This window comes from Dipodomys spectabilis, unplaced genomic scaffold (genome assembly GCF_019054845.1).
Source record: "Dipodomys spectabilis isolate Male_0828 unplaced genomic scaffold, ASM1905484v1 ptg000102l, whole genome shotgun sequence".
NCBI lineage: Eukaryota > Metazoa > Chordata > Mammalia > Rodentia > Heteromyidae > Dipodomys > Dipodomys spectabilis.
In genome coordinates this window covers 518401-540936 of record NW_024870779.1, presented here as the reverse complement: position 1 = coordinate 540936, position 22536 = coordinate 518401, and the positions used below count along the sequence as shown (strand labels likewise).

The window sequence follows — 22536 nt, the reverse complement described above, 5'->3', positions numbered from 1 at the left end:
CTTTTCAAAGATTGGTAAAAACAAAGCATCAGTAGAGTCCGCACTCATTTTCAAATTATTTTTGGGAATAATACGTCTGCCTTTTAATATATGAAATTGGGGTTTAGAGTCTTCAGAGTTTAGGAAAACTCTATGTTGAGGTTTATCACTTATCAAAACTAAACAAAAGCATTGGTTTACTAAGTTATCCTCTCTGGTTTAGAAATTCTTAATACACACCAGGTGCTTCAATAAAATCCAAATGTATATCATTTTTCCCAGTCATATAAAGACAATGTAACTAAAACCTGAATAAAAGATAAGAAAAAGTTCAGGCCAAGAATTAAGGGTTAAAAAAAAAAAATCAAATGATTCTTAATGTTTGTAATTTTATCTACAACATTCTTGTTAGCTTCTTTACCTAGAGGAAGGGGTAGAAAAGGAGAAAAGGGAAGAAAATGGGAGTGAAAGGGAGAAAGGGAGACAGAAAGAGAAAGAAATAAAAGTTTTTTTTTTCAGCAAAAGCTTTTTAAAGTTAAGGTTATTTTAATTTAGTTAAAAGATAAAACAATATAGGGGAGGAATGCAAGGAAAACATATGCTATTAATTGTATACCCCATGTTACACTTTTTAGAACATCACATCACTTATCATATACTTGCAGTATGTCTTGTCAGTAATAAAAAAACAAACCAATAGCTCATCTCCCAAATGCTTTTCATTCAGATCCTCTATTAAGAGGAAAGTTAACAATAAAAATAGAAAATTAATACCGTTAGGTTTTTCTGAAGAATACCACTAGCCAAACTGAGACTCCACTCATAATATTCTGAATCAATTAGGAAATTATAAGCAAAAAAGGAACTAAGAATTTTTATCTGAATTCTCAATCTTAAACCTTTTGTTCACAAATTTAGACTACCCTAAAAAAGGTGTAAGAAAATTTTAAAAACTCTAAGTTATAGTTTAAATACAGATAAAAATATTTGTGATTACCAAGAAATATGTTTATTAAACATAAAAGTAAATGTTTTAATATTTATAAAAATATATTACCATATCTCAAATAGGCACTTAAAAATCTCATTATCTCTTCAATCTTTCTAATATAACATTTAAAATTTTTTAAAAAGAATTTAGTTTAGTTTTTTTTTTAGGTCCAGTCGTGGGGCCTGAACTCTGTCTGGGCCTGGGTGCTGTCCCTCAGCTCTTCAGCTCAGGGCTAGTGCTCTACCATTTGAGCCACAGTGCCACTTCCGGCTTTTTTTTCTTTTTGCTTATGTGGTGCTGGGGAATCGAACCCAGGGCCTCATGCATGCAAGGCAAGCGCTCTACCACTGAGCCACCTTCCCACCCGAATTTTAGTATTTTAATTGTGTAAATGCTAATTTACAAATGCACAAACTACTGAATTGTTACATGAATTCCATTATCTTATGAATTTGAAAAGTCAGGTCTTAATTAAAAACCTCAGGTTTATTTATTTGGGGGTGTGGAATTGGGTTTGAACTCAGGCCTCATGCTTGCTAGGCAAGGCTGTGCTCAGTAATATCCCCTTGCCCAGCTTTGTTGTTGTTTACAAAGCAGTGGCGGAGATTAAACACAAGGCCTCACGTTACTCAAGCACTGTGCCACAAAATTATATTCTCAACCCCAAAAACCTGCTTAAAAAAAAAAAAAATCCAAGCCATGCACTGGTGGCTCACACTTGTAATCCTAGCTATTCAGGAGTCTGAGATCTGATGATCATGGCTCAAAGCCAATCTAGGCAGAAAAGTCCCCATGAGACATCTCAAGTAAAGCTGTGGTAGAGCACTAGCCTTGAGCAAAAGAGCATAGGACCTGAGTTCAAGCCCCAGGATTGATTTAAAAAAAAATCCATTCAAGAAATTTTCACTCCTTTATTAGGGGCACAAAAGGTAAATCTCAAACCATGATTCTCCCACCTGCCTCCCAAGAAACTGAGGTTACAGGTCCCAATCATCACACTTGGCTTATTTTTAAGACAGGATCTCAGTAACTTTTTGCCTAGGCTAACCTGAAATCAAGATCCTCTCTCCTATCTCTGTCTGACAAACAGGTGGGATCTTAATAAGTGTGTGCCACCACACCTGGACTATAAACATTTATTCTTTTAAAGGTAGAGTGTATTGTCCTTACTTTTTTGTCTGTCTATAGGCTAAATGGTGAATTTACTTATCATTTTATAAGCCTCAAATTAAAAAAACACTTGAAATGTTACTACCTTACATAATACTTACTACCTTTTGGTTTTACTCTAAAAATAATATTCTGTGAGAATCATTCATCCTCAATACTGTTAAAATTGAGTAACTAAAGACATTTCACATGGTGCTCAAAACTATTTAGTAAACTTAATCCGTGTTCTAAGTGTCATTTAACATCAGCAATTCAATTTAGATTCCAAGTTTTATTTTACCAATTAAACATGGTGTCATCAGTAAGCTAAACAAAGTTAAATATAACTATAGCCAAAGCCCAGCACTCATGACAGTGGGCAGTAAGGCCACAGATTTCTCTGCCTCCCTCCCACAGATTGTTTGTGTTTTCTTAATAACAATTCCAGAGGCACTATTTTTTACTTGCCAATAGATATAACAATAAAATGTACTAAAGAGTAAAGGAGAAAAAAAGTAGGACACTGACCTAACCTACAAATTAAAAGTTAGAGAAAAATGTTGAGATTATGATCTAAAAAGATCCACTTAAGAGCTAACCACCTGCCCTCAGCGTTTACCTAAATTAGGTATCATAAAAATTAGTTATGTAATGTCATTAAAATGCTCAAAAAAATGTTAACACATTAGCAATTGACAAAAACACAGGATTAAAACCACAAATTCCCATACAACACAGTGATTTAAGAATTCTAGGTTAAGCAGTTAATCTCTGTAACGAGCCATTTCTCCATTCATGAAATTATAAATAATAAAATCTACCCTGTGTACAAGGTTTCTTATGAGACTCAAATGGTAATGAATGTTGGAAGTATTTTGGAAACTATTAAAAACATCAGTTAGGAATCATTTAAAACATTAAAAGATGTATCTTAAATGAGATAAGAGTAGTTCACTTTCTGCTTTTTAAAGACAGGATTTTGTTGATGGCTATTTTTCAAATCTTTTTTGTGTTTTCTTTCTCCCAGCTTAAAGGTTCGGTACATATTTTACCTAATTTTACTTATTACAGGATTTTATGTATACTACTTAGTTTTTTGTCTTATCCATAGAGATCAGGAATATTTCCTCACCTAATTAAAAATACTTATAAATTATTTAATTATTTAGTATTCAAAGTATTCAGTTTACTTATGACCATGACTACCTCACAAATTTGTAATGGGCTTAAAGCATATTACTTCAATTTCTAAGTGCTACAATTTTTTCATCTACTGAAAAGATTGAATAGTAGTATGATCAACTCACATAAAAATGGAAAATCCACCTTTAAAACAGGTGAAAGCAATACTCAATTATGAGAAAACTTTCCCTCCATATGCTCTACTACATGCATGCTTTTTTCAAATTATCGAGTTACAAATTGAAGCCACGAATATATATATAATTCAATTCATTTTTTAGAAGCCATAAAGACAAACTGAGAGATGACTAACTCCCTTAGTCAACAGATACGTTCTCAAAAGAAGCAAAATCAAAACATGAATAAAGTAGAGAAAAAAAATCTTAACCAGGACACTATTAATTTGATTTTGAAAAATCCAACTCTATACAATCAAAAAGGAAATCCATCCATCACTAACAATTTTAGCCCAAATAACCAAAACTATGGTTTTAGAAAAATATAAGAATTTTATAATTCTTATGCTAAGGTATAGCTATAATGAAAGCCAATGTTACTTTTCATGCTTACTTACTATGGAGGAACTTATTCTGATTATTGATCTTATAAAAGAGCATCCCTTTCATATAATTTATGTGTGTATGTGCCAGTTCTGGGGCGTAAACTCAGGGCCTGGACATTGTTTCAGGGCTTTTGACCTCTGGGATAAAGCTCTGCCATTTTGAGCCACAGTGTCTATGGCTTTTTGGTATTCAAATGGAGATAATCTCACAGACTTTTCTGCCCAGGCTGGCTTTGATGACATGCTGTCAGATGTTGGCATCAGGTGTAGCTAGGATTTTGGTGTGAACCACTAGTACCCAGTAATTTCTTTTTTTTTTTTTTGTCGGTTGTGGGGCTTGAACTCTGGGCCTGGGTGCTGTCCCTCAGCACTTCAGCTCAAGGCGAGCGCTCTACCACTTGAGCTACAGCGCCACTTCCCCAGTAATTTCTTTTTAAACAAATCATTACATTTCACAAATGACATTTTTTTTTCCTGACTGTGCTGGGGATGAAACTCAGTCTTATACATGGCAGGCAAGTACCTTACCACTGGGCTACATTTCTAGTTCACAAATGACTACTTCTGTGAAATAATGTTGTCAATATTCAGTTAAAAGCATTGTCTTATAATTTATCATTAAAGTTTTCTATATTTTAATATTTTCAATTTTTTGTTTCTATGTTTTGTTGTGTTTTTTTTTTTTTTAAACAGTCCTGAGGATTTAACTCAGGGCCTGGGCTCTGTACCTGAGCCTCTCTGTGCTCAAGGCCAGGGCTCTACCACTTGAGCCACAGTACCACTTCCGCCTTTGTCTGAATAGTTTATTGGAGACAGTTTCCTGGACTTTCCTGCCCAGGCTGGCTTTGAACTGCAATCCTCAAATCTCAGCCTCCTGAATAGCTAGGATTACAGTTGTGAGCCACCAGCACCCAGCTTGTTTGTACATTTTTAATATATCTAACCATGATAAAATAATACAAAACAATTTTTCTTTACTTTCTTACTGAAAAGTACTGATGTTCCAAGGAAGCAGTTTTTTCATAAAACATAAACTGCATACACTATAGTATTTAAAGAGTGCTTTATATTTCATGTAGTGATTAGAAAGCCAAACAGTGCACAGAGTAAGCTATATGTTATTTTATACAACTATAAATGTTCAGTGGTTTGCAAAAATCAATATAAAAAGAACTAAATGCAGATGCAAAAAAAGCATAATTTTATTTAATACCTAGTGTGCTACTAATGAATTAAAGGTAAGTATTGCCTGAGTTATGAGCTTTCATTTGTTTTGCTTTTGTATTTTTATTTATTTATTTTTGTAAGTTGTAGGGCTTGAACTCAAGAGTCTGGGCACTGTCCCTCAGATCTTTTGCTCAAGACTAACATTCTACCACTTTGAGCAACAGCTCCACTTCTGGTTTTCCAGAGGTTAATTGGAACAAGAGTTTCATGGATTTTTCTGCCTGGGCTGGCTTCAAATAGTGATCCTCAGATCTCAGTGTCCTGAGTAGGTAGGATTATAGGCATGGCCACCAGCCATGAGCTTTCACTTTGAAATCAATGTATTTGAATAAAATTATGCTACTCTAGGCAACTATTAGAGTAATACAAAACAAGTATTATCTTAGTCACATGGTTTTCCAAATAATTTTTCTTCTCAATACTGTAGATCATACTTGTGAATTTCTGGTCAATGTCTCAAGGCTATAACTAAACTAAAACTAAGCCAGTTACCACTAAATTCATAGGCAAGTTGAGCATCTCACGAATGGTAGGAATAATTATCATAGGAAGAAATTTAAATTAAAAAACCAGCTATTAAATGGATTTCCTTTATGATATAGAGTATCTTTATGAAAATGTCCCCAAAAACAGATATAAAATAAAAATGACATAATTACCATGTTAAAATAAGACCGAACTTTAACTCCTCTTGCTAGATCCCACACTATCACGTTTCCATCATGACCAGCAGAAAAGAGAACTCTAGGATCAAATGGATGTGGCTCAAGAACAAAGACTTCATCTTCATGTCCCTGAAATATTTTTGAAGTGGTAAAAGATTTATAAATATTTTTGAAGTGGTAAAAGATTTATAAATATTAAAAAAGGGAAAAATTAAGTTTAATAAAATATCAACACTTAAATACTAAGAACTAGTAACTCTATCAATGTACAAAAAAAGAGTTATGCTAGTAATACTGTCCAAAGTATTGATATCATTTAATGAAACATGACAATGTATCACTACATACCAAAACAAGAAGTGACTACAACAAGTGAAACTGTTTAAAATGCCTTTTAAAATTATTTCCATTAACCCAAGAGCCCTTTTAGCCTGGTAAGGAAGAGCTTTTAGCTAACATAAAAGACTTTATTCCTCAGTGAAAGTAATGATTTTCTGGTCAGTTTCAGTTATATAAAAATAAGTAAAATCAATACTTGTATTTTCCCTTACCATGAGGATATGAATAAGCTGACCAGTGTAAGAATTCCAAACTTTCAGAGTCATGTTATTGACGGCAGTGATAACTGTGCTGTCATGCCGATCCCAAGCTACCATGGTCACTTTCATTTTTGTGATTTTATCTTCTATACCTTGAAGATTTTGGCTGAAAGAAAGAAGTATGACAAAAGAAAAAACAGATTTTCTTTAAATTATATTTGGTATTTATGGATACTATCATTTGACAGTAACTAAATACTTTTAATCAACACAGAATGATGGTAAAGGTCACTATAATGCATCAAGAAATCAAGGACTTTCATTAGTCTAGCATGCCAAAGTCATTAAGAAAGCTGTCTAAGGGCAACTATCACTACTGTAACTATCTATGTTCACTGTATCTTTGGCACTCTGACATTGTGCTCATATTCCTCCTTGTGCTATGTGCTGTCATGCCCTGACTGTTGTACTCTTCCATCTCAGATGACTAAACAATAACAAAAAATAAACAAAATATCAAATAACAAAGTATCAAAATCTACAATACTATAATTATTCCTGTAACAAAACTGCACTTAAAAAAAATAATTGCACAGGTCTTTTCATATATACCAATGAAATATTTGATAAAAATTAACACCATTCATCTCCAGTAGCACTTCTAATTATTACATAAAGTAATTTTAACAAAGTATGAAGCAATCTTAACATGGTTTCCATTTCAACCTATCATACAATACATGAAATAGTCTAATCTGCATTTAATATTTGAAATTTGGTCTCTTACCCTGCTGGACGAGTAGTCATGTCCAACAAAATGCTCTTCCATTCCCTTCGTTTAAATTGCCAAATACGTGCTGTCCCATCACGACTACCACTTACAAACCTGTATTAAAAGATGTCCAGTCCCCAAAGAAAAATCACACACACTTCATCAAAACTCCTTTTTTCCAGATTTTTCTTTTAAGAAGACAAAACATTATATTCCAGTAAACAAACCAGTCTCTATAATTGTAAGAATTTCTGAAATATTAGGGGCCCTGAAAACTCTCTATATAAATATTTCAATGCTTGTGACTAAGTCTAAAAAATCATTCAAAAGTGATACAAAGCTAACCTAAAAGTATAATTAAGTTTCCAATAGGAAAAAAACCCTAATTTTTTTAAAATTCCCATTACTAAAAGCATTCAACTAAACTCTATAAGATATAAAGATACATGCTTACATGCTTATATGGAGCCTGTATTTACTTGGTCAGGAGCTTTAAATTAGGTGATTAATTCCTATACAGCCTAAATTGTAACAACTACAATTATCCCAATTTTCTAATTTAACTAGGAATTAGAGGCAATTGTGAATATTTTACCTGTTACTAGTGTTGGAAAACTGGATACTGTCAACTTTATCCTATATTTAAAAAGACAAAAATAAGTAGTGCCTATAAATTATTAAATTCATTTAAGTAATGCTCATCTAATTGCTTTCTGTAATACTTACAGTATGAAACTCCAATTCTGATATTTTCTCTGGCTGACCTGATCCAAAGAAATAAACTCTAATAATATGGTCTGTGCTTCCTGTGGCAAGAAACATTCCACCTATGAAAAATAATAGCATATATAACAACCTTAAAAATTTCTGATAATTAGTTAATCCACATTATCAAATTCCAATTAAAAACATTTTCCCTACAACCATTCACATTTAAACATACATTGAATTACAACTTTAAAAAGCTTCGTAAGTTTGATTGTATTTTCAGTTTTGTTCTCATTATTTATTAAAAATTAGGCATGCTCCCTAGAAATAGGGCATTCTTTACTGATATTCTTCTCTTATCCCATTGTAGCTACTAAAATTCTATCAAACTTTTAAGAGTAACTCCCTTAGTAACTTGTTTCTAGAAACCTGGCAATCAAATGGTCCTGCTCTCTTTAAAATTCATTTTAGACTTACATATGTTCTACTTCTCATCATTTATTTATACATGCAATTTAAATCCCTTTCACAGCAATACTTTCCCATAGTGTCAAATTCTTATGTATAATAAATATTTTAGGTCCTTTTAATACATGATCTATGTATTGGGCCCTTAAAAAACATCAATTTATCTTTAAAAAATGTGCATAAACAACATCATGAATAAATATCTATGTGTTATTGCCAAAAGAATATTGTCTGATGACAGCAGCTCTGGAAATCTGGATTCAGAAATTAACTTTGAATTTGCTTTTAAAAGCATATTCATTTGAGTTTATTCTTTTTTTTTTTTTGGGTCCAGTTGTGGGGCTTGAACTCTGGTCCTGGGTGCTGTCCATCAGTTCTTCAGCTCAAGGCTAGCACTCTACCACTTGAGCCACAGCACCACTTCCGGCTTTTTTCTTTTTGCTTATGTGGTGCTGAGGAATCAAACCCAGGGCCTCAGGCATGCAAGGCAAGCGCTCTACCACTGAGCCACCTTCCCAGCCCTCATTTGAGTTTATTCTTATCTCAGGTAATAGTGCTATCCATAAATTAAAAAAAAAATAACACATAAAGGAGAACTAACTATAAACACAAAGGACAAATATAAACACATGTAGAAGAAACAGGCATTAGAAACTTTATATAATAGATCTAGTCATGTGTGCAACGTTTAATTTTCTTATCAATTTGCCTGAAATACTTAAAAGATCATTTTAAAAAGCTCAATTCAAACTGCTGCCATGTTACAATTGGAAGCATAATCTTCATTATTCAGTTCTTTTTGTTGTTGTTGGTTGTAAAACTTGAACTCAGGGCCTGCGCATATCCCTCAGCTCTTTTATTCAAAGCTAATGCTCTACCACTTTGAGCCACAGTCCTTTCGGTTTTTTTGAGTGGTTAATTGGAGTAAGAGTCCTGGGACTTTTCTTCCCGAGCTGGCTTCAAGCCAAGATTCTCAGATCTCAGCCTCCTGAGTTGCTAGGATTACAGGCATGAGCCACAAGTGCTTATTCAGTACTTTTAATACAGCAAGAATAATTGAGTAAAATACCTGTGTACAAGCATATAACTCCAAATATCCACAGAAAACAGAAACCAAATTTAAAATATCTCATCTCCAATAAAATAATGCAATGATTCCTTTTTTAAAGACTAGTCATTTTGAAACTGTTTTCCCTATTAGAGCAGTATGGTCTTAAGAAAAGTATCAGTTATATGATTATACAAGTGAAACTCAAGAAACATTCAAAAATCTGTGGCTTAAATTCTAATTCTTATTTACTAATTAGCTCCAAAATATGTATAAGGATATGATTTTTTTTTTAATCGGTAATGAGGCCTGAACTCTGGGCCTGGGCGCTGTCCCTCACCTCTTCAGCTCTAGGCTAGTGCTCTACCACTTGAGCCATGCTGCCACTTCTGGCTTTTTCTGCTTATGTGGGGCTCAAGAATCAAACCCAGGGCCTCATGCATGCAAGATAAGCACTCTACCACTGAGCCACCTTCCTAGCCCAAGGATATGATTTATAATAAAAACTCAATATATTTTAGGTATTCTATTATAAGCTGCTTTTTTTTTTTTTTGGTCGGTTGTGGGGCTTAAACTCTGTACCTGGGTGCTGTCCCTGAGCTCTTCAGCTCAAGGTGAGCGCTCAACCACGTGAGCCATAACACCACTTCCGGTTTTCTGGTGGTTAATTGGAGGGAAGAGTCTCACAGACTTTCCTGTTGGAGCTGGCTTTAAACCACAATCCTCAAGATCTCTAGCTAGGATTACAGATGTGAGCCACTGATACCTTGCTCTATTAGAAGCTTTCTAAGGAACAACTTAAGTGAAAAATTAGGGATGGGGGACTCTCACCAGCACTAAAAGAAGAACATATCATCTGAACTCCAGGCCGAGGGCGTTCTGTAAATTTTGCAGGTCTTGGACTACAATAAAGAAAATAAAACATTAAAAATTTTCTAAAGGGACCAGAACACCAGAAATAAGCCATTTCAAAAAACAGTCACAAAAACATAATTAAATAAGCAACAGATGGCTCCCTTCCTAAAACAACTTTGATACCACATGTCATGTTCATAGGATCTTGCAAAATTCTAGGTACACTCTGTAGGATCTTGATGAGAAAAAAAGTCTACACATAGAACATTCCCAAAGTCACCATCACACTAGATATTACTCGTATTTACTTCTAATTAAATCTAACAGGTTGTTTTTCATATAATATAATAGCAACATAACAATACATAAAGAAACAAGTTACTTGTAAACGGGAACACATTAGAAAAACAGGTATTAACTGTCATTTCTAACATTCACCATTGTATTGGACATTAATTGAGTTTTTTGTTTATCTAATCTAATGTGATAAAACAGTCTGCCAAATGAAAATCTTAAGGCTGAAATGTTGTCATTTACAAAATTCATTCAAAATAAGGATCTTCAGAATTCAGTTATACTCTAATATATTTACATTGTTAACTTTTTGTTAGTATTTTTACACTAAATCTTATGAACTCTTTAAAAACAAAATTACATATTTCAGTTTAGACAATAGCTCTAACACATTAACAGTGTGTACATAATGCTCCTTCCTGTAAATCTTTACCTGTTTTTCTTTATTAGCAAAGAAAATGTAAAAATAATTAGGCTTTAACCTTAAGTGCAACTTTCACAATCCACAACATTTTTTAAAAGACAACAGATTAAAATTTAAGAGATCATTTTGGGGAAAAAAAGTGCAAGTATAGTATTTTGACATAATAATTACAATTCTGAGGAATGACAATGATCCTTCTATTACAGAATGCTGCACAATTTTAGCAATATAGTTTTAGAAGATTAATTTGTACATAAACTTTTTTTTTTTTTGGGTCCGGTGGTGGGGCCTGAACTCTGGGCCTGGGCACTGTCCCTCAGCTCTTCAGCTCAAGGCTAGTGCTCTACCACTTGAGCCACAGCGCCACTTCCAGCTTTTTTCTTTTTGCTTATGTGGTGCTGAGGAATCGAACCCAGGGCCTCGAGCATGCAAGGCAAGCGCTCTACCACTGAGCCACCTTCCCAGCCCTGTACATAAACTTTTAAATTGACGTTTTTCTTACTATTCAGGAGCTCTTAGCACTGGTAAGGTTAAATTTTATTCAACTATAAATTTACCTAAATTCAAGTGAAATTATGACAATAACTAAATATGTCAGTTTTATACAATCTTATGGACTACTGTAGCCCTATTCTGTGTTAATAGTTGGCCCAAATACTCTTTAAAGCCAAGTCACCACTAGTTGGAATAAATTTCAAGACTATGCAAATAACCCTACAAACACCACCATTTCTAATCATTTTATATTTAGAAAGAAAAAAAAAGTAGGCAACCATAAAAAATTATTTTTGAATACACATTTGAAAAAACGTTTTTTGTGTGTGTTTTTTGTTTTTGGTCATTTGTGGAGCCTGAACTCTGGGCCTAGGCGCTGTCCCTCAGCTCTTCATCAGCTCAAGGCTAGCACTCTACTACTTGAGCCACAGCGCCACTTCCAGTTTTCTGGTGGTTAATTGGAGATAAGCGTCTCATGGACTTTCTGCCTGAGCTAGCATTGAACCTTGATCCTCAGATTTCAGCTCCTGAGTAGCTAGGATTACAGGCATGCACCACTGCCGCCCAGCTGAAATATTTTTAAAAGAAGTCTTTAGCTCAAGATTTCCTGGGTTCAAGTCACAGTCCTGCCATGAATCAGGTGTGTGACATAGGCAAGTTTCTGTTTTTGAACTTCAGTCCCCTTATCTGAGAAATGGGAATAATGACAGAAATCACTTCAGAGTTACTGGAAAAATTAATTTATTCCATGTAAGATGCTCTGTACAGTGTTCAACATACTCAATACCATAATATTCAATAAGGTATATATAGCCCATTAATGAATATGAAAAAACCTACTTCTCAAGGGTATAGAAACACTATTACACTCAGTAATATAATCAAGGAGCACAAACAAGATGAGACAATTAAAACTTTGAAAAACATTGTTTATATCCTCACTTGCTAAATCACTTCTTTCACAAGGAGATAAAAATGGTTAGTTTCAATCCATACCACCAGCAATATCCTATCTTTTATTATGAAAGTTTATTAAAAGCAATTAAAGGGTAAGTGCTAATGGTTCACAATTGCAATCCTAGCTACTCAGGATGCTGAGATATGAGAATCACTGTTAGAAGCCAGTCCAGTCTAATAATCACCAAAAATCCAGAGTGGAGGTATGGCTCAAGTGGTAGATCATTAGCCTTGTGTAAAATAACTATATATATATATATATATATTTTTTTTTTTTTTAAGTCATCAAAATAGTGCCTATGCCCTGAGTTCTCCCCAGGCTTGTACCCCCAACCCAAAATACACAATGCTTACATCTTTTCAAATAAAAGACACTTTTATAATGTTGCTAAGATACAGTAGTCCCCTATTTCCCCTTCTGTAAGAACTAAACTGCAGAAATATTTGTATATATCAAGTTTAAAATACATCAGCTACCCATTGGAAACAGTTGTCTGAACAGTGTTTAGAAAATAGCAGATTTATGCATATTTCATTAAATAATCCAACTTCGGCTGACAATTATAAACAGATAAGTACTGAGGTATACCTTCTAATCTGATTAACTCTCTGAGATTCTAAGAAGAAATGTCTAGCTAAACTTTCAAATCAATGGTTACACTAATTCACTGTTCAGACATTGCTTAAGGGCCAAATACAGCACTCTTTTACCTCACTTCATCTATTTAAGAGACAATACACAGAAAAGACCAACAACAGAAACTGCTGTCCTCTTGGTCCTGACAAGAAAATTCCTTTAGTTACAGGAAAGCAATTTAAATATTTCTTTTACCAGTGTCATCATTTGTCCAGCCAACTTGTTTTGATAAACTGAAGATTTTAATAAGTACCCAACCTACATGTGCATACATATACATTCATGTGTAACTTTGTTTTACCTTTCTCTCTAGATCTACAATATTTGTAGATTCAGTAACACAATTAAAAATTACTCCAGAAAATGAAATTCCTAACGCAGGTATGTTATCAGCACACACACACACAAAAAAAGCCACTGAAACAAAAGTATATACATCACATAGAAAAAGATAATAAAAAAAAGGTATTTCTGAAAGAAAAGAACAGGGCTAGGGCAAAGAGAAAGAAAGCATGTAAGTTAATGCAAGAAAATTTTCTGTGAAGCATGAAAAAAGGGAAATATTAAAGAGGTCAGTGAAAAGACAAAAAGAATTTACTTAAAAAAACAAAGTAATTTATTCTTAATTTTGACTATTTTTGCAATTCTAATCATTAAACACATGAAATAAAATAGCAACTGACTTTATTTTAAGTGTTCCAGCATCCCACAGCCAAAAACAAATAGTGCCATCTGCTCCAGTAGAAGATAGATATCTCTTTGAACCACTGCACAATGGCGAAAACTAAAAAAAAAAAAAAAAAAATCACAGGGGAAAAAACAAATTTTTCAAGAGTGAAATATTCCAGATAACTTATTTTACCATACTAAAAGCTATTAAAATTAACTGAAACTCAAGAGTATGAGTACTATATTCAGTCTATATTAATTTGTAAAACCAGAAATATTCATTTAATATACTAGATTACAAAACTTCTTAAAACTTAGTTTCAAAAAGGATTGAAACAATTACCTGTAGTGATGTAATAGATGCACTATGCCCCTGAAGAACAGCTAAAGGTGCACATGTTCGAAGACACCAGACACGAATCATTTTGTCACAACTCCCAGCTGCTATCATAGTATTCTCATAGTTTACCGCCATATCTGATATTTCAGCAGCATGTCCTCTTAAAGTAGCCAATAACCTCCCATCATCTGTTGCCCAGATTTTCACAAGACAGTCATCAGAACCCTTTAAATAAAAGATACAAAACTCATATGTGTATTACGTCTATTTCCCAGAATTCTATTAGGTACATTCTCATGTTTTTGCCCTGATTGTGATCCTCCTACCTATCAATATAGCCAGGATGACATGTACATGCCGTCGCATCCAGCATTTTTGTGGAGATGATGTTCTCAAACCATAATCCTACCAGTATTTGCCTTGCAAGTAGCTACAATTACAGTTGTGAGCAACTGTGCCAAGTCTTTACAAACAGAGCCCTATAAAAGAATTTGAACCTGAACCGGTTGTGATGGCACACAACTGTACATTAGCTACTCCAAAGACTGGGAGGATCAGGGTTTGAATCCAGACCAGACAAAATGTTAGCCAGATAGACAACACACCTAAGCATAAGTTGCGTGCCTGTAATGCTAGTTATATAATAAGCAGAGGAATGAAGATTGCTTCCCAAGGCCAGCTCTAGGGAGGTAGAGGGGAGGCTGTATCAGAAAATAACTTAAGTAGAAAAGCCCAAGAAACTATCTACAATTAAGTAACAAAAATGTTGTAATGAAAGTATACCTCAAGTAGTAGAGTACCAGCTGTGAGCAAAGAAGCTAGGTGAGAACAAGAGGCTCTGAGCTCAGGCCCCAGTATCTACACACACACAAGAAAACTAAGAAAAAAATCTATCTAGTAACTAATGACAAAAGTATGATCAAAGGCACTGAGATGTGAAATAACTAAAGTATTCATGGAACTGCTAATCTGCAATCTAACTCAGAGTGAGGTATAAAGGTAGGAGGATGAAGCAATGTGGTATGTAATGTAAATTAATAAAGGGTATCACAGATGAGTAACAGGATCAAATTTTAAAAATAATAATCTGTTATCAGCATGAACATTCTACAAAATAAAACATTTCAACATTGATATAACAGTATGCAGGCAGAAGAGAATGAGTGATAAAACTGAATTACTAGAGCATAAGGTGGTTACTATGAAGAGTCAAAGATTATTGATTTTGTGTAGGAAGTATACAAAGAACTATAGCAGACCATGAAAATTTTCAAAAAAAATGCTTGGCATATGTGAGAACACTCGGCAATTGCTGAATAGTAAAATAAAGACCTTAAGACATTTGTTCAACTCAACTTCTTTAAGCGGAGTCAAGTTCTTCACTTCATCTGTTTAATGACGGAAACATAACACAATGCATTCAATTTTCTAAGCATAGACTAAAAACATTTGAAAAATGAGTGTACCTGCATTAAACATGTGTAAGCATTTTATGGCTATTCATATAACATTTGTATTTTTTGTGAGGAATAACTAAGCTAGAGATGATTTATAGTAGATGTGAGTTATACGCAAATGATATGACATTTTATGTAAGGTATGTAACTATGGTATCATGTAAACATGGTATCATTTAGTGAAGCGTCTATAGTGATTAGCTGACATTTTAAATACCCAAAAATAGAATTTACGGTATTTTAAATGTCAAGATATCTTGTCAATAAAGGATGAAAACAATGAAGGTAAAAAGAATACATATTTTGTCCTGAAAGCACAGTAGTACAGACAGTATTTGAAACTACACAGTTAGAATAGAACCAGGAAAACTCGTATTTGTCTAAGAATTTGCTTATTCCATTGCTACACACAAAAAGACCACATGCACTATAATCTTTAAAAATGTGCTTTTTGAACAGACATTTACAGTGAGATCACTGTTACTTTTTTCAAATACTTTTTATACAGTAAAGGTGATGGTTCCACTGATCATGCCTTCCAGCACGTCACTAGGTCTTTTCTAATTCCTAACCTTTTGTTAGTCTAAAAATAGTTCAAATTTTAGAATGGCAACATTTCTTCAAATAAAAAAGTTTGAGAGACAAAACAGATAAACACAAACATGAACATTTTCTATAGATGAAAATATACACCACGTCTATTACTACATCTAACTCGATTGTTCTGAAGTAAAAAGGTCTATAGATCTCTTACTTGGCTTATTTTGTTAAGATCCTGGATTTTCCTTAATAATTAAAACACCAACTACTAACAAAAATTTCATGAAACAATTTCAAACATAGAACCTCAAATCAATCAAATTGAATGCACAAACCATCAGAGAGCTTAACATCAATGCCCCAAAATTTAATAAATTAGTTTCTGGAAGGTCTCTTTTAAAAGGCTTAATTCAACAAATTGTTGTTTATTGAACAGAAAGCTAAGTTACAAAGTAACTTGTTAAAAGATCTTTTTATTATGGCTTATTGAGCAGGTACTCTGACAATGTAAATAAAATAACATGCTGAACTCATTAAAGATGCTGTTACAAAACAAAGTGTTGTAAGTTTACAGATGACAACTATGTAGTGTTAAATAATGAAGAAAATATAGAGTGCAGAAGTGAGTGACAAAGAATAGTTAACCTTTTTGCAAGCAGAAAACAGCATACTTCAGGAATAGGTTAATTTGCTGAGATGATCTTAAAATTTAAATGTAGATAATGTACAACTTTTCCCTGATTTAAAAAAAGAAAAGCTTCAACCATGTAGCCAAATTGAAGATTACTACTTGGACCTAAAAGTAAAAGAATTACACGATTTTTTACTTCAAATACCTCAAGAGATTCAGTATTAAATACAAAGTTTATTGCTACTGGCTGAATAAACAGATTTCTAACTTCTCTTGTTACTACATACTTATAACATGAATCATCACTCTCAGCTCACTTTCATTAGAAACAGAAAGCAAAGTCAAAGATGTCATTTACACTGTCACCTATAATACAACTTCATTTTCTTATTCAACCTAAAAAGTACTTTGCTCTTCAGGCAGAACTAAAACTTGCTTACAATGTATATTTTGTTCATTTTTTCCCCAAGAGGAGGCCATCAATATTCTTATTAATCTACTGTTTCGTTTCCCTTACAAATATGCCTAAACATCAATGTCAATCTTTCAGTGTCTGTTTACTGTATGTACCAGATACTTTACCAAGCACTACAATTCTAAAAGTGTTAAGTCTTCACTTGTAAGAAATTCACAATAAAGCCTTTACAAAATAACATCAAATTACAAATTTCAATGGAAGTGCTTCAGACATAGAAAACAGACTGTCACTATTTATCATCAAGCTTTATTAGACTACAGTAAGTATATACATGAAAATTCTCAATTCCCATCCTTTTCTCAGTGCTTTGCTGTCACTCCTATTCCTAACATTAGAATAAGACATCTTTTTTAAGCTCATTGTTTTAGTCTGAGTACTATATTAAAATATCTTAAGACTGGGAAATTTCTAAGTAACAGGAATGCATGGCTTACAGTTGTAGAGAATGAAAAGTTCAGGATCAAGGAGCCTACCAATTAAATGTCTAGTAAAAATTCTTTCTCTGCTTACTGGGCAACCCCTAGCTGTGTCCTTGTATGACATACAGGGCAAACAGGCCCTCTTGAGTCTCTCTTCTTTAAGGTGATTCATTCCATTCATTAAAGGACCCATCTCTTAATATCACTTTGGGGATCATGTTTCAACATAGAAACTTGGGGGTTGGGAGGACACAAATATTCATAACAGCATTTATCAATGACCTTCACACAATATCTTCAAATCCTAAGCTTTTAGGGTTTCTCTTCCATAGCATACTCATCTCTTGGCTTCTAAGACACTCTTCCCCACCCTTAGCCTCTAAGACAACTCTACCTCAATTACTGACAGACTGTTCTTCTGTATGCTTTAAAGGTTGAAGGTTCAGTTTTTTAAGTTATGTATACTCAAAGCAAAATATTCTTTTTCTCTAGTGAATGATTTCTAAACTACATCTTTTAGCCAAGATATCTCTCTCATATTCCCACTGCTACTGAGCATTTCTATTTTCTTTTCTAAACAGAATTCTAAGACATCTTTAAAAACTTTTCCACTCAAATACTTACCATGGTAAATAAGACATCCTAAATTGCTGAACAACTTTAAAACATGTCACCTCATACTCTTCCCTTCTTTTTACATACAAAGCATTGTCAAATCTTAAAAATCATACTGTAACCTATGATTTTATCCCTTCTTTCACTATGACTATTCAAGCTCTAATGATTTCTTTCATGGACCACTGTCATTGCACCCTTAGTTTCAACCTATCTTTCACAATCATATGTTAAAGACATTCTGCCCGGTGTCATTGCACACACCTGTACAAAAGAAGTTAAAAGCTCTTTGTCTTAATTTAATAAAGGTACATTCTACTCATCCTCCTATCTCAAGTCATCATTTGTTCTTCTTGGCTTTCAGGAAAGAGGCCCCAGGCCTTGTAGGTTATAAAAGATGATTTCGTCCTGCCTATCAACATCTCTAGTTATTTTGATGGCAACTTTATTTAGGCTATGCCATATCCCCAATAACATAATTATATGTTATATTCCCCAAAGTTTATAAATATTTTTTTCTCTCTAAGTCTGCATTATCTAGCTCAAGCAGTGTCATTTCCAGTATTACTGTTAATGTTTTCTGGTACTTTGAACCAAGTACCTCTTTCCTGTGATACTTAAGTACTTTAGGTGCCCTCTCTCAAAATTCTTACTATAGGTTTAATATTGCCTGTTTATCATTGTAATTCTCCAAGGACAGACACTAAATCTTTCAATTCTATATACTGTATACTTCATTATAACTTCTTACATTGATTGAAATAGTTAATGTTCCTTTGCCCTAATTTGACTGTGCTATATTTTACCTTCCTGGAAAAAAGGGGTAGGGGAGAGGAGAAATCTGTCTTTGATGTAATCATCTTTCAGTTTTTTTCCTTAGTCTTGAGAATTCATTAATTCTGTTTTTTGTTGGTAAATAATATAAATTAAAAGAAGTATTTTGAACCAAGTGGAAAATTCTTAAAAAGTTAAGGGAAAATTAAATAAAATCTGACACAATTATTTTATCTCCTCTGTAGGCTTTTTAAGTTTTGTTGGCTTTCTTCCCCCTATCAGTATTGCGGTCACACTCATTAATAAAATTCTGACACAAAAAAGAGACAAATTTTCCTAATATAAAATTTCACTTACTCATTTGGATATCCTCTTAAACTCTGTATAGCATTTATAAATGCTTTATTGGGCAAAATATAAAATTTACATAAATGTATATAGAACATTAACAGCAATAGCAGTTAAAACTTCCTGACTTCTTTCTATACACCTTGACCACTGCTTACATGCATTATTTTTACTCCCACAAAAGTTGTTAGCTTAATTACCTCAATCATCTATTCCTGTTTTCTTTTTTAAAAGACAATAAAACTAGAGATTTAAACAAGTGAGTTAATTTCCTATAGTTGAACTACAAGAAGTAACAGTCCTGATGAAGAGCAAGTTACACTAACAGGAAGTAATAGTCATGAGGAAGAGCCTGATTGATGCCTGACAAGAGCCATATACTTCCTATAGCTGTGCCTGTTTAGAAAACGCAATAGAATTAATCCCTAGAAAAACTCCAAATGTATCTACACAAATATCTTAGAAATAAATTTGCAAGGTCTAAAATCTACAAATACACAGAAAGGAAATATTTATTGGAGCATTAACAAATTGTCATTGTAGCAGGAACTTCTCATTGGTCAATCATTAGAATCTACTGTCCCAAAGCTTTATCCCATCAATTTTCAAAACTGAATTTCAAACCATTAGCATCTAGTGTCTCCTAGTTGAATGATATAAACCATCCACCATCCATTCTGCTTTATGAGGCAATATGAAGAGTGAGCTCCTATGTATCCTACCACTACAGCTTAAGTAAAAATATCTTAAAAGTAAAAACTTTTTGAAAACTGCTCTCACCTTTGCATATCCTACTGCAAGGTAACATTTAGAATCGGTAACTGCAAATCACCAGTAGAAAACTAAAAAGACTAAGAGTTTGACACACAATTAGAAAATTACATAACATCCTTAAAAATACCTTATAGATCCCCGGTAAGACCTTCAAAACAAGTTTTAAAAAAAAAAAGTATAAACAAGAATTAGGTTCCTCTTCACTACCATTCTTATTCTCCAAACCAAATGGCCTTTAGCGTAGGAATTAAGTATTTAGAAAATGACTGCAAAGTTTTTTACGCAAGGCTAGACAAGCACGTTAACAATAAACGTTTAATAATATTTCAGTAGGGTTTCATTTTATAAAAATCTAACGGTTTCAAATTCATATCAAACCACATAATGCTTCATTATGCATGATAAATGCTATAATCTCCATGATTTTATTTTGTGATGGTTCTGGTGCCTGATCTCAGGACCATTTTGTTCATGCCTGGAGTTCTACCAATTAAACCACACTTCCAGTTTCAATTTTTTGTTGGTTAACCAGTGTTAAAAGTCTCTAGGATTTGTCTGCCAGAGCTAGTTTTGAACCTTTATGCTTCATCTCACCCCCCTAACTAGCTAGGCATGAGTCACAAGTGTCTGGACTGCCTACCATTTTAAGTTCCTTCAAGGTGATTTATTTACATTGAAAATAAAGTACATTATTATATGTTTTAAAAAATAATGTCAGTGCAATGGTATAACCTAATAGTTACAAAAATAAAGTGCAAATGCAATGTAATACTTCTTGCTCTTTGTTTCACTTACTACTTTTTAAAAGAATTCTTTCAAACTTTAGAAATGTTGAATGTGCTTTAGGTTTTGAGGTGAATAATAAACCTAAGTAAGTAATTTTCAAATACCATTAAAGAATAAATTACTACTGTAGATATAACAAACACTTCATCAAATGCAGCTGTCTGAAAAGGGTGACATGTTGGAAAGTTTAGAAATCTTCATTTTATTGCACAGAGAACACTGAGACAAAATGTAAGGTGAAGGAGAACAATTCTGATAGAAGAAAAGTATACAAATGCCTGGATAAAGCTAGTAATCAAATGTATAAGAACTCTGTCCCATATTCTTCTATTTAGCTGTTTCACAGATGACTATGAATGGGAAGTGAAGAAGTAGGTCTTGGTTTATAAACAAGATATACTTGCATACTTTCGGCCTACAAGATAATGTGCAATAATACTAGTGTAATAAGTATTATTCATAATAATGTAACAGTTAAGATACCTGAAAATAAATCCAAATATTAAAAAAAATCCTTCACTTAAATGTAAAAAATTCTTCAACAAGTTAGAAGAATAAATAAACCTAGAGAGCTTTAAAACTAGTATCAAGCAGGTGTGGTGGCTTTACTCAGGAAGCTGAGGTTGGGAGTTTTGTCTCCCAAACCACCCTCTGAAAAAGCATTTGTGAGTTACTATGTCAAATCTGGGTGTAATATGAAATCCTAGCTATAGGCTCATGGTACAGCCCTGGATCTAGCCAAAAAGAGAGCTATTACCTCAAAACAACCAGTGCAAGAAAGGGCCAAAAGTGTGACTCAGTGAAAGAGTGCCTATATATCTAAGTGTGAAACTATCAAGTTCAAACTCTGTATTGAAAAAAAAGGAGAAAAAAAAATGCTACGAACCTCAAATTTTCTTCTATCATTATTTAAAAGGATTTCTTTCCAAGCTATCCAGTGACTTTCTATAAAATGGTACATGATTTACTTATCAGTCTTTGATTAGCTTTAATACTATGACATTTTATAAAATGTCAAATTGTGCTATTTGTTATTTAAAATGTAAACCCATAAAACTGTAACTTACATATGACCTTTCCAAACTTGAATATGTCCAAATTAAGTAAAATCTTGTTATGACCTATTAAATAAATCACCTAAATTTTGTTTCCCATTAAAAAACGTTTTTATTTTAAGTTCACCTACAATGCTTCTTCAATTCTATCCATGAATAAAATACATGAAAACTACTTACAGTAAAGATGCGTCTGCCAGTTCGATCAAAAGTTACACAGTACACAGATGACAAGTGTCCAAGAATTCTCTTATGCATCTTCATGTGCTGATATACTGCAGTAGGAACAAGACGCTCAAGTCTGTATTTCCCATTCAACTTCCTTGAAAACAGAGTATCGGCTGCCAAGAAAACAGGAACATGAATATAACTCAGAAATACATTTTCTTAAATTATAAAATTTTAAGAATTCACCTATTTCTATTTGTCACATGTTGTAAAATAAAGTATCTTTATTTAATTTGACTCCTAGACTTCAAAATAGTCAATAAAAACATAGATTTCAGGGACTGAGAAGGTGGCTCAGTGGTAGAGTGCTTGCCTTGCATGCATGAGGCCCTGGGTTCGATTCCTCAGCACCACATAAGCAGAAAAACCCAGAAGTGGCCCTGTGGCTTAAGTGGTAGAGCACTAGCCTTAAGCTGAAGAGCTGAGGGACAGTGCCCAGGCCCAGAAATCAGGCCCCACGACCAACAAAA

General features: G+C 33.4%; 1 protein-coding gene and 1 non-coding gene across 3 annotated transcripts in view; both read right to left on the bottom strand.

The window, feature by feature from the left end:
• Positions 1-22536, bottom strand: part of LOC122113987 (pleckstrin homology domain interacting protein) — a 103938-nt gene that overhangs the window by 55243 nt on the left and 26159 nt on the right. For both annotated transcript variants that reach the window (XM_042687124.1, XM_042687125.1), the window contains exons 7-15: positions 22019-22179; positions 13965-14186; positions 13636-13736; positions 10122-10192; positions 7793-7893; positions 7662-7702; positions 7082-7180; positions 6307-6460; positions 5750-5884 (exon numbers count right to left, since the gene is read on the bottom strand). In XM_042687124.1, the coding sequence (XP_042543058.1) occupies positions 5750-5884; positions 6307-6460; positions 7082-7180; positions 7662-7702; positions 7793-7893; positions 10122-10192; positions 13636-13736; positions 13965-14186; positions 22019-22179 (1085 nt within the window). The remainder of the gene's footprint in view (positions 1-5749; positions 5885-6306; positions 6461-7081; positions 7181-7661; positions 7703-7792; positions 7894-10121; positions 10193-13635; positions 13737-13964; positions 14187-22018; positions 22180-22536) is intronic.
• Trnaa-ugc lies at positions 1263-1335 on the bottom strand. The gene has a single exon. It is a non-coding gene; the product is annotated as a tRNA-Ala (tRNA).